Raw genomic sequence first — 12,656 nt, forward strand, 5'->3', positions numbered from 1 at the left:
TGGTGTGAAAATGTCACTGAACCACTTCACAACTAAATATATATAGTTTTGGTAAATGGTATTATCATTTTTTTGACGAAATTCGGCAGGAGCTTGAAGAGCAACGTCACTGGGCCCGCCTCCACGCAGTAGAAACTTGCTGTGAGGTAAAAATTCAAAAATCACACCAAAATGGCGGGCGGAGTGTGTCACAGTACGGCACGTTTCTGATCGCAGCAGGCGGCAACCAATCAGACACTGGACACTGTTGACGTCACTTATCTCCGGACATTAGCTCCGGACATTAGCTCCGGACATTAGCTCCGGACATTATCTCCGCACATTAGCTCCGGACATTAGCTCCGGACATTAGCTCCGGACAAAGCCACGGAGGTTGGCACAAATTGCAGGAAGTAGTATTCTAGGCAATTAATCTCCGGACATTAGCTCCGGACATTAGCTCCGGACATTAGCTCCGGACATTAGCTCCGGACAAAGCCACGGAAGTTGGCACAAATTGCAGGAAGTAGTATTCTAGGCAATTATATATTAGATATATCACTTCATGGCAATAGTAATGAGATTTTTTTGTTTAAAGTGCAAATTAGTTCCTTAATGATAATGATAATAATATTCAACATCTAGGAATACTCTAGTAAGCCAAAAATGTGATAAATATTAAAACGGTAAAGGATCAATAATATCTAGGAACAATAACCTGATGGCCTGATATGCTAATCAAGGGACACAGATTTTGTAACCATTAACTGCTATAATACATCACCACAAAAAGCAAGTCCATATAATGTATCCAAACATATGATAAGTAATGAAAATACATTTCTATTGTACCCACATGAGCAGAACATTAGTGTAAAAAGAATGTTCAATGTTGTTACTAGATATAAGAACAATTAGCCAGTTATGCATATGGAATGAAATAAAATAAATATATATGGCCTGAAGCCATATTTTCAAACAGTGTCTGCACCAAAGACCAGCACAACTGAGGGCCTGCTGCACCTTGACACGTGTTTCACCCTCTAGGCTTTGTCAGGAGGCGTTTATGTAATTACTAGAGGATTCCTAGATGTTTAATATCATTACCATTAAGAAGCGAATTGCACTTGAACAAAAAATCTCACTGCTAATATTGACTTTATTAAAATTATATAAAATTGTATGTAATGAAACTTATCTGATGGGAATTGTCCGCTAATTCTCCAAAGGGAATATACTCTACGCTGCACTATTTCCGCAAAAGCTGGGTTACCTGTTGTTTTGTTGTTTAGCATTTTTTTTTATAAATAACACGATATTCCCTTCTCTTCTTTCAAAATCCACAATAGACTACCTCAAAAGGTGCAAGTTGAAGGTTTTACAATGGCCATCACAGTCCCTTAATCTGAACATCATTGAAAATCCGCGGCTAGACCTCAAAATAGCAGTGCATGCAAGACGATCCAGGAATCTCGCAGAATTGGAAGAATTTTCCAAGGAAAAATGGATGACAATCCCTCAAACAAGATTCGAAAGACTCTTAGTGGCTAAATACAAAAAGTGTTAACAAGTAGTGATACTTTCAAAAGGGGGCGCTACCAGGTACTAGCCATGCAGGGCGCCCAAACATTTGCATCAACCCATTTTAATTTGTGTAATTTTTAAAATTTAAAAGATGAATATATATTTTTTGACTAAAATACAAAGGAAATGTGTCATCTTTAACTTTAGGCATTTTAGAGATCATTTAATGTTCACATCAACAGTAATTTTGACCTGGGGTGCCCAAGCATTTACCAGCCACTGTAATTGCTAAATCTTTATGTCAGTAGAAGTGCTTTATGGGCCACCATAACGAATACATTTAACTAAGCAGAAAACATGAAAATAAATTGTTTTGTAATGTATTGTACAGTTCTTTAAAATTAGGCTCTGTTAAAAAAATAACAAGCTTTCATCTTCTGAAGTATGCTCCTTAGCATTATTGCATTCCGTCCTCCAAGTGGCTGATCAGCTGGTCAGAGCTCTGACTGCGCACGTATGAAGCATCTCACTCAGATATCAGAGATGTGTGAGTGACAGGGGTGATATCACTGCATACGCGTTAGTGCTTCTCAGCAATCTGCATTCTGTGCACAGCGCAATTTCAGAGATGTGCGCATGGGGGTTGGGGAGGTGATGAACCTCGTATGAATACAGGAACTGCGCATACTCAGCAAGCTGACCGGCCAGAGGGAGCACGGAATGGAATAACGCTACTTCAGAAAATGAAAGCTTGTTATTTTTTGAAAGAAGCATAATTTTTAATAATTGTACATTGCAAAACCATTTATTTTCACAATTTCTGCTTAGTTAAATGAATTCTTTATGGTGGTACAACTCTTTTAATGTTCCCATAGAAATTAGAGAAGTATTAGCTGAACCCACAGACTTCTGTGGGACTGAATGGCCATCTAAAGGTACCGTCACATTAAGCGACGCTGCAGCGATATAGACAATGATGTCGATCGCTGCAGCATCGCTGTTTAGTCGTTGTGTGGTCGCTGGATAGCTGTCACACAGACAGCTCTCCAGCGACCAACGATGCTGAGGTCCCCGGGTAACCAGGGTAAACATCGGGTTACTAAGCGCAGGGCCGCGCTTAGTAACCCGATATTTACCCTGGTTACCATTGTAAATGTAAAAAAAACCAAACATTACATACTTACATTCCGGTGTCTGTCACGTCCCTCGCCGTCAGCTTCCCACACTGACTGAGGGCCGGCCGTAAAGCAGAGCACAGCGGTGACGTCACCGCTGTGCTTTATGGCCGGCGCTCACAGTCAGTGCGGGAAGCTGATGGCGAGGGACACGACAGACACCGGAATATAAGTATGTAGTGTTTGTTTTTTTTTACATTTACAATGGTAACCAGGGTAAATATTGGGTTACTAAGCGCAGCCCTGCGCTTAGTAACCCGATGTTTACCCTGGTTACCAGTGAAGACATCGTTGGATCGGCATCACACACGCCGATTCAGCGATGTCAGCGGGTGATCCAGCGACGAAATAAGGTGCTGGCCTTCTAGCTCCGACCAGCGATGTCACAGCAGGATCGTGATCGCTGCTGCGTGTCAAACACAACAATATCGCTATCCAGGACGCTGCAACGTCACGGATCGCTATCGTTATCGTTGTTAAGTTGTTCAGTGTGAAGGTACCTTAATGTTTATTGGGCCCCCTGGAATGTTAAATTTTAACCCCATCTGATGGCAGTTCTCCCACTTTAATGTGGGCTCTGGCGGTGAGCCCGCATCAAAGCCAGGGCGCGTCAGCTTTTTTGAACAACTGACATGGGCCCACAATAGGCGCTGGTGGAATTGCGATCCACCCATGCATATTAACTAGTTAAATGCTGCTGTCAAACTCTGACAGCGGCATTTAACAAGTGCTTTCGGCCATCCAGCAGGAAATGCATGATCGGGGGTCATCGTTGTATCGGAATGACAACCAGAGATCTTCTTGAGACATCTATGATGTTGATACTGGATTGGTTGGCGCTCATAGCAAGGCTGTAATTCTGCTACATAGAGGCGATCTGAGCATCGCCTCTAATTAGCAGAGCCGATAAAGTTGTGGCAGCTTCTAGCTTCCCATGGAAGCTATTGAAAACATTTTAAAAAATATAAAAGTTTAAATTACCCCACTTTTGCCCCTTTCAAAATAAAACAATAAAAATCAAACCTACACATATTTGGTATCGCCGTGTTCACAGTCACCCAATTTATCAATTAAAAAAGGATTAACCTGATCGCTAAACAGCGTATTGATAAAAAAAAGTCAAAACGCCAGAATAAAGTTTTTTTGGTCACCGCGACATTCCATTAAAATGCAATAATGAGCGATCAAAAGAATGTGTCTGCACCAAAGTGGTATAATTAAAGACGACAGCTCGGCATGCAAAAAATAAGCCCTCACCCAACCCCAGATCACGAAAAATGGAGACGGTACGGGTATTGGAAAATTGCACTTTTTTTTTTAGCAAAGTTTGGAATTTTTTTCACCTCTTAGATAAAAAACAACCTAGACAGGTTTGGTGTCTATGAACTCGTAATGACCTGATGAATCACAATCACAGGTCAGTTTTAGCATTTAGCATTTAGTGAACCTAGCAAAAAAGCTAAATTAAAGACAAGGGGATTTTGCACTTTTTTAGCAATATCACCGCACTTGGAATTTTTTTCCCATTTTCTAGTACACGATTTGGTAAAACCAATGGTATTGTTCAAAATTACAACTTGTTCCGCCAAAAAATAAGCCCTCACATGGCCATATTAATGGAAAAATAAAAAAGTTATGGCTCTGGAAAGGGGTGGAGTGAAAAACGAAAATGCAAAAAGGGAAAAAAAAGAGGCTCCGGGGGTTAAGGGGTTAATTGTTCAATACTTTTGTTTTATGGGAGATAATTCACCACCACAGAGGAGTGACAGCAGCTTACTCCCTTCTTTCCCATTAAAATTACAGGCTAATTTTAGTTACATGTGTATGGGGAGGCACTTTTAGCACTAAAAAATATATGTATATTGGAATATATTCATAAACCATGCCGGTAATTATGATTTTTTTTCCTTTATAGAATGAATTCCATCTGTCAGACAGTTTTCTTGCCAATTTCCACTTGGTATGCACAATTAATTGCAATATAAAATGATACTATTTATCTCATAGACCACATGTGATGCTCAACAATGACTACAATACATGTTAAAACAATCTTGTTGTTTAGACAGAAAAATGTGTGACTATTTCTGATTATGGTTATCTCTGAGTAGTGGAATCTGGAGTTTGTTTTTCAATTGGAAAATTAATTCTTTGAATCCATTTCCTTCTGGATAAGTGTCACAAACTGCAATAAAAAATCTACTTTTATGTCTATGCATTTCACTAGCAAATGTGTACATTTAATGGAAACTTAGTGAATTGAATTAAATTAGTTCTATTCCACTTTTTAATTCTACATTTATGTCTAATAAACTTACATCTGGTCTTGTCCTGGTAATGGTTTCAGGCGAAATTGCGGCATGTTGATGAGATATTTTATATTCAATAGTGTCTGTAAGTTTGCTTAAAATTCTTTCCCTAATGACATCAGAAGTCTCCTGCAAACAAAGAAAAATTTAATTTTGTAAACTGAAATCTGTTCTCTCCAGCATTTTGCATATGAAGTCAAAATGGTAATTTATCATATCAATTGTATAGGTAATATCATTTTCGTTGTGCCATGTATACCTGTCTGATAAATAACTCTCTGATGAATAAAGTATTATAACAAATTTGGGATAATAAAATAGTGTACTATTTAGTTTTGATGAAAGGTTGAGGTTTAGCACTCTCCAATATCTTCTTTCAAAGAGCTTTATTAAAAAATATTTCATAGATGTAAAGTTATCTCTTATGGATACAAAGGAACATGCATGTTGAAATCCATCATGCCCAATTTCTTTTCACCCTGACATAGTTGCCCAGACCCCACAAATCAGTAGACAAACTTGAAAAGTGGGGCGGTTAGACAAACATACAAAACACACGGCAATACACAGTGTAAGATATAAGATTTCAGCAAGATTGTCTGATAAAATTACCGTATGCGCACAACTCACCATTTTGATTCTTCCTTGGTGGCAGATGTTATAAGAAAGAGGTTTTGGGATTCTTTGCTCCTGCAAAGAGATTCGCTGCTGCCACAGTGGTCTGGTAGCAGCTTTTTGCCTTCTCTCTATTAACCCAAGTGTGTATTTTCATGGTGGGGTCAGAAGAAGCAACTGTACTGAATGTTCACTTGAATGTTACTTTTCCAACTTTTTCTTTCAAAGTTTAGGGGATTGACCTGCTTTTATGAGAATACCACCAATGAGATGGTTCTTCTATTTCACTTGAAACCAGGCAATCACTTTTGAAGCCTTTAATGAATTTTATACTGAAAAATTGGCCACTTTTCTTCACATAAATGATAAATTCACTTACTACAGAAGTGACTGTTAGTACATTGACGGGTTATTCCATTCTTGAAAGATGGGTACATTTGGAAAGTGTTTTTAAAATTAACTTTCTAATTTACAACTTATTAAAATATGAGATACTTCTCAATATATTTTGTCTTTAGTATTTTATTGCTTAGAGTTTTTTTCAGGGGACCTACCACCGCTGTGGCTTGCTAGAGGTGGGCTAACATGCACATAGCATAATGTTTTATACTGATCTTGTAACCACTGCACTGAAGCTAGCTGGAATTTCTGGAGCGCACTGTTAGCTCCCAAGTCCCAATCCTAACGCTGTGCTCCTCTACTGCTGCAAAGTCAAAGATGCTTCATATAGCAACTTCAGAGAGTGCACAGTTTGGGTCAATGGCCCAAACATGCGGCTGTTCTGAACTGTCAGTCGAGCAGGATCATCCACCTCCTACGAAACAGAAGGTTGGGCTAAACATAAATGATGAGACTAAACCTTTTAAAGAGTATTATTTAGTTGAATTTCTAAACATTTGCTCAAAAATAAAAATTGAATAAAGCAAAGTAATTAACATTATGGTATGATGTAAAATATTAGTCTTGAATGACTATTCCTTTCTTAAGTGGAGATGAGCAAACCTTTCTCCCTTTCCAAATATACACAAACTCCATTGACTTTAATGGGAGGCAAAACAAATCACATATACATCTTCAGGGGTGCCAAAAATTTGTCAAAACAGCTAAAATTAAGGGCAGACATCAGGAAAAGAGGCAGCAATTGACCCATCATTTGCGCTATAAATACATCATTTAAAAAAATTATGTGGGTTCCCCTGTATTTTTGATAACCAGTGATGCAAAGCTGACAGCTGCGACAGCTGCGGGCTTCAACACTCAGCTGTTAGGGTTCGCAAGCCTAATTATCAAGAAAAGAGTGGTTCCCAATTCGTACTTTTTAATTAGGGCAAATAAATAATTGAAAAACTGGACACCTCTATTCTTGATAACCAGCCTTGCTAACGCTGACAGCTGAGGGTTGCAGGCCGCAGCTGTCAGTTTTAACTGGCTGGTTCTCAAAAACACAGGGGAACCTCACGTAATTAAAAAAAAAAAATTACTTATTTATAGCGCAAGCTGCGGTTGATGAATACTCCCGTCAGCCGCCACCTGCTCTTACTGTTAACAGTTGAATACCACTGTAATGGAGTCTACCAAGCTGGGGTACCTCTTCCAGTACCACCCCGTGTTTCAGGAGGTCCAATCTGCTTTTGCTAGATTCTGAATGAAGGTCACTGGCAGGAATTTCTTGATTACATGAGAGCATATAAAAGCTGACTGCTTCTAAAGGTCTTTCCAGTCTAAGAACACCCTTTATTTACAGCACACAGAATATATAACACAGATACACAGGGCAGGTCAATAGGAAAATAGCTGGCCAGACATACATTACAATAGCCGCAGGGGGCCGGAGCCTGCCGCTATTTACTGTGGGAATTACAAAGGTGGGGGGAGGTCAGAAAGAGAATATCTTGTCCAGGGGCGCAGCCTGTGGACTGATGCATTTCACATGGAAACTATTATACATACATATACTGCATAACATTCTTGGTGCTGGGGGGTTCTGTAACACGGCTCCCCTTTTCAGTGACGCGATCGGCATACACAGTCTGATCTTGAACGGATCGGTTTGGGGATGACCGAAGTTTATGGGGTTGGTACAAGTTCTGTTTGTCAACTTAGTCCATCGGCGTTACCGTTTTGTTTGCCGGGTCTGTAGTGGATGGTGAAGTCCAGAGGTTGTAGGGCTAAACTCCACCGCAGTGATCTGGCGTTGTCTCCGGAGACCCTATTAAGCCAGACTAGGGGATTATGGTCCGTTAGGAGGGAAAACTGTCATCCATACAAATATGGTTGTAACTTTTTGAGTGCCCATACTATTGCCAGACACTCCTTCTCGATGGCCGCATAGCTCACTTCACGGGGCAGCAGTTTCCGACTCAGGTAAGCTACCGGGTGTTCTTGGCCGTCTGGCCCGACTTGGCTCAGTACTGCCCCCAATCCAAACATAGAAGCGTCTGTGTGGACAAGGAAACGTTTAGTTGGATCGGGTGCGGCCAATGCAGGGGTATTGGTGAGGGCGTCCTTTAGCTGGCGGAAGACTTCCTCACACGCTGGGGTCCAGGCTACCTGGTGGGGTTGGTTCTTACGGGTCAGATCAGTGAGGGGCTTGGCTACGCTGCTGTAATTGGGAACGAATTTCCTGTAATACCCCACTGTCCCTAGAAATGCCATGACCTGGGTTTTAGTGCGTGGGGTGGGCCATTTGGCTATGGCCTCAATCTTGGCTGGTTCTGGTCTCTGTTTTCCACTTCCCACCCATTGCCCTAAATACTGAACCTCTGCTTTGCCTACGTGACACTTGTTTGGGTTCAGGGTGATTCCGGTCTTGTGGATCCTGTCTAATACTGTCTCTAGGTGATTTAGATGCTCTTCCCATGTCGCGCTGTAGATGGCGATGTCATCCAGGTAGGCACACGCATAGTCCTGGAGACCATCCAGAAGCCTGTCAGCCAGCCTCTGGAAGGTCGCCGGGGCAGTCTTCATCCCGAATGGCATAACTCGAAACTGGAATAAGCCAAACGGGGTGACAAATGCCGACTTGGGAATAGCATCAGGACTAAGGGGAATCTGCCAGTAGCCTTTGCATAGATCGATGGTGGTCAAATACTTTGCCCCTGCCAGCTGGTCTAACAAGTCATCCACACGCGGCATGGGATACGCATCCGTCACTGTTTTCTCATTGAGCTTACGATAGTCTACACAAAACCGTGTAGTCTCATCCTTCTTGGGCACTAACACTATGGGGGATGCCCAGGGACTATCTGACTCTTCAATGATCCCTAAACGCAACATCTCTTGTATCTCTTGTCGTATCCCCTCTCGTACAGACTCAGGGGATGCAGAAGGGGGGTTTCGCAGGGGGGTCTGATCCTGGGTCTCAACCTTGTGTTGTGCCAGGTGAGTGTACCCGGGTTTCCCTGAAAACATCCTCTGTCACTGCCTCCAGAACTCCTCCGCCTCCTGTCTCTCCCGGGGACCTAAGTCTTCACCCCAGTGTACCTGGTCCCATGTTTTAGGCCTCTCCCCTAAGAGATCAGGCAAGGGAAGTCCGGCTAAATCCTCTGCTTCAGGTGCACAGATGGCCACTACCTCTTCAGGGCGCTCCCGATAGGGCTTCAGCATATTCACGTGGAACATGCGGATAACCCTGGGGTCGTCACAATCGGCGACATTATAGGTGGTGTCGGCTATTTTCCCCACTACCTGGTAGGGCCCCTGCCATGCAGCTTGGAACTTGTTCTGCCTAGTGGGGTGGGGGGAGGTCAGAAAGAAAATATCTTGTCCAGGGGCGCAGCCTGTGGACTGATGCATTTCACATGGAAACTATTATACATACATATACTGCATAACATTCTTGGTGCTGGGGGGTTCTGTAACAACCACTCTCAACATCAGCACAAGCAGGGGATAGAGATATGAGCTATCTTCTTCAGCACCCAGTGCCAGGGAACAGCGCCAACAGTACCTCTGGTTTCCAGGCACCGGTACATGTAACAATGATGACCCATGGATATGATCAATTAGTCCTCAGTGTTCACGTGTGCAGGATGTTTTTCGGCCCCTGCTGCTAACGGAAACACTGACGTCTGAAAGAGCACTTAGTGAACTCCGTTATTTACCAAACTTTGACCAACTTTTGCTGATTTTTGGTAAAAAAGCCTGGGAATCCAAACACGAATCCACATGTGCAAAATTCGTGCTGAATTCCAAACAAATTTGAGTATCTCTATTGTTCTGTATGCTATTGGCACTGTCATAGTGTATACAGTGGGGCAAAAAAGTATTTAGTCAGTCAGCAATAGTGCAAGTTCCACCACTTAAAAAGATGAGAGGCGTCTGTAATTTAGTGTACCGTCACACTTAACGACGCTGCAGCGATACCGACAACGATCCGGATCGCTGCAGCGTCGCTGTTTGGTCGCTGGAGAGCTGTCACACAGACCGCTCTCCAGTGACCAACGATGCCGGTAACCAGGGTAAACATCGGGTAACTAAGCGCAGGGCCGCACTTAGTAACCCGATGTTTACCCTGGTTACCATCCTAAAAGTAAAAAAAAACAAACACTACATACTTACCTACAGCCGTCTGTCCTCCAGCGCTGTGCTCTGCACTCCTCCTGCACTGTCTGTGTGAGCACAGCGGCAGGAAAGCAGAGCGGTGACGTCACCGCTCTGCTTTCCGGCTGACCGACGCTCACAGCCAGTACAGGAGGAGAGCAGAGCACAGAAGAATCGGTGAATCGGTGTCACACACGCCGATTCAGCGATGTCTGCGGGGAGTCCAGCGACCAAATAAAGTTCTGGACTTTCTTCCCCGACCAGCGACAGCACAGCAGGGGCCTGATCGCTGCTGCCTGTCACACTGGACGATATCGCTAGCGAGGACGCTGCAACGTCACGGATCGCTAGCGATATCGTCTAGTGTGACGGTACCTTTACAGACGCCTCTTATCTTTTTAAGTGGTGGAACTTGCACTATTGCTGACTGACTAAATACTTTTTTGCCCCACTGTATATTGCACTTAACACTGCTCATAGTGATAATTGACTTGCATTAATACATACTCACCTTTAATCATTGGATATTGGAATTTGTGGTCAAAAAGAAAGCATTAAAACATGTTTGGAGGTGCTTTGAAAATGTCTGTTTTTTCCAGCTATTTATTGAGTGAATTTCATCACTGCAAAAATAACTCCAGCTGGCTTTCTGTGATTCATGTCCTTGTGAGGAATTCATTGCTTAGAAATCCCAGTAAATCTCAGGAATACAATTGCCAAAGAACTGATAATTACTACGTAGTTAGTCTCTCATCTCTAAGTGGCCAAGTAAAGTGGCACCACTGCGATTTTCTTCATTTCGCTCCTACATGACTGCTTGATTAGGCATATCTTCTGACAGTAAACCAAACACTGCAAGCACTCTGATGCCTTTAATTCATTGCAATCCTATTAAATATGATTTATCTGCAATGACAATGAGGATTGTTTGCTGTGTAAGATAATTCCCACCACAGCAGGCCTGTTATCATTCAGATAAGGAGCTGAAGTCTACAAAATCTATTGTCAGCCATGGTTTGGTATGAAGAATACTGTGTCTTATAGCTGATAATCATGTTTTTTAAATAATCCTATCAGTGCTGAAATGAAATAAGCTATCTTGATGAAATATTTATGGCATGTATTGTATAAGTATTAAAACCGTTCTATTGTCACATTTTGGTTTTATCTGCAGTTCTCTATTCATTGCTTCTCATTAGAAATACATCAGTAAAAGCAAAAAATGAAGCAGTCCTACAAACGTTCATACTGCACACATTTTCCCTTCCCTTTACTGCAAATAAAAAAAAAAGGATCACTTGATGGTATCCGTACTAGATGCCAGTGAGTACACAGATTGTGAGCCTTAGAAAATAGAGCAATCAAAGGCAAGATGGTGACATGTGTAACTGGTGGATAGAAACAGTTTAGACAAGGTGATATAATGGCCACCTCACTCTCATCCAAAGAGAACCTATCATCAGATTCATTTTGGCCAAACTGTAAGGAGGAGAGCCAGTCTAACGGTCCCTTTTGTGTGTCTGGGCTGAAGCTGTCGGGGCTGTCAGCATTATTCCGGGGGGAAGAGATTTCTGACTGGAGTAGTTCAGGACACCTGACTGAGGGGGACGGGTCCGACTTAAATAGCGGTGTGCACGGGAATATGGGGGCTTTTGGCAGGGAACCAGTGTGAGAGCACAGAGATGGTTGACTCCCTCTCAACTTATGACAGCTATCTGTGCCTTCTCACTCGGTTAGCGGTGCCATCCCGACTGGCGACACAGAGCCCAGAGAGTTCCCCGCACCGCACAGTGACCAGTACGGACTTCAGAGAATCGTTCCACTCACCACTGCAGAGGCACTGCTGAGTCCTATCCCTGCAGTGCCTACAGATTGCTGGCCTGCTCCTCTGGCTGTAACTGCTGGACTGCATTTTACTTCTGTGGCCCTTCCTGCTGAACTGTATGCTACGTCTGCTGCGCCGAAGAACTACACCTCCACAACATCTCGTGCCCGTACCAGGAGACCACATGGTGAGGGACCCGAAGGATTCCCTACCGCAAGGAGACAGTGCATCGCCTTTCTGCAGGACCGGATTGGAGACTTCTTGAGCCACCTACGGCGCCACTGAGGGATCTTCCGGCCACCTCCTACCAAGGCCCAGAGACTGATAAGTTGAACTGTTGTTACCTTTATATTAATACCCTCCTGTTTGATCTATTGTTGTGTTACATAAAATCCCTGTTAACCATTGCTCTGCCTCCTGTGTGTCACTATCATCCTATGCACCTGCTAGCATCTACAGAACCATAGTCAGCATGATCAGACACTAGAAGAGCGATTGTAGCCAGGTATGTTTTACTATGAAACATTGCAGCTTTTCAGAGTAAACATACTTTATGAAGCTGACCATTACTATGTGTCTTGGATGACTAGCCAAAGGAAGGTCCCCAGCCATAGCACTTCAGAGTAATACATGCCTAACAGCAATCATGCAGGCAGTGTCTACTCACGCTACCCATGGTTCAGACAG

General features: G+C 42.8%; 1 protein-coding gene across 1 annotated transcript in view; it reads right to left on the reverse strand.

Annotated features, from left to right (window-relative positions):
* LOC138676521 (tetratricopeptide repeat protein 24-like) overlaps nucleotides 1-12,656 on the reverse strand; it is a 305,247-nt gene that overhangs the window by 106,850 nt on the left and 185,741 nt on the right. The window contains exon 6 of the mRNA XM_069765916.1: nucleotides 4,997-5,116. Coding sequence (XP_069622017.1) covers nucleotides 4,997-5,116 — 120 coding nt within the window. The remainder of the gene's footprint in view (nucleotides 1-4,996; nucleotides 5,117-12,656) is intronic.

This window comes from Ranitomeya imitator, chromosome 4 (assembly GCF_032444005.1).
Source record: "Ranitomeya imitator isolate aRanImi1 chromosome 4, aRanImi1.pri, whole genome shotgun sequence".
NCBI classification, from domain to species: Eukaryota; Metazoa; Chordata; class Amphibia; order Anura; family Dendrobatidae; genus Ranitomeya; species Ranitomeya imitator.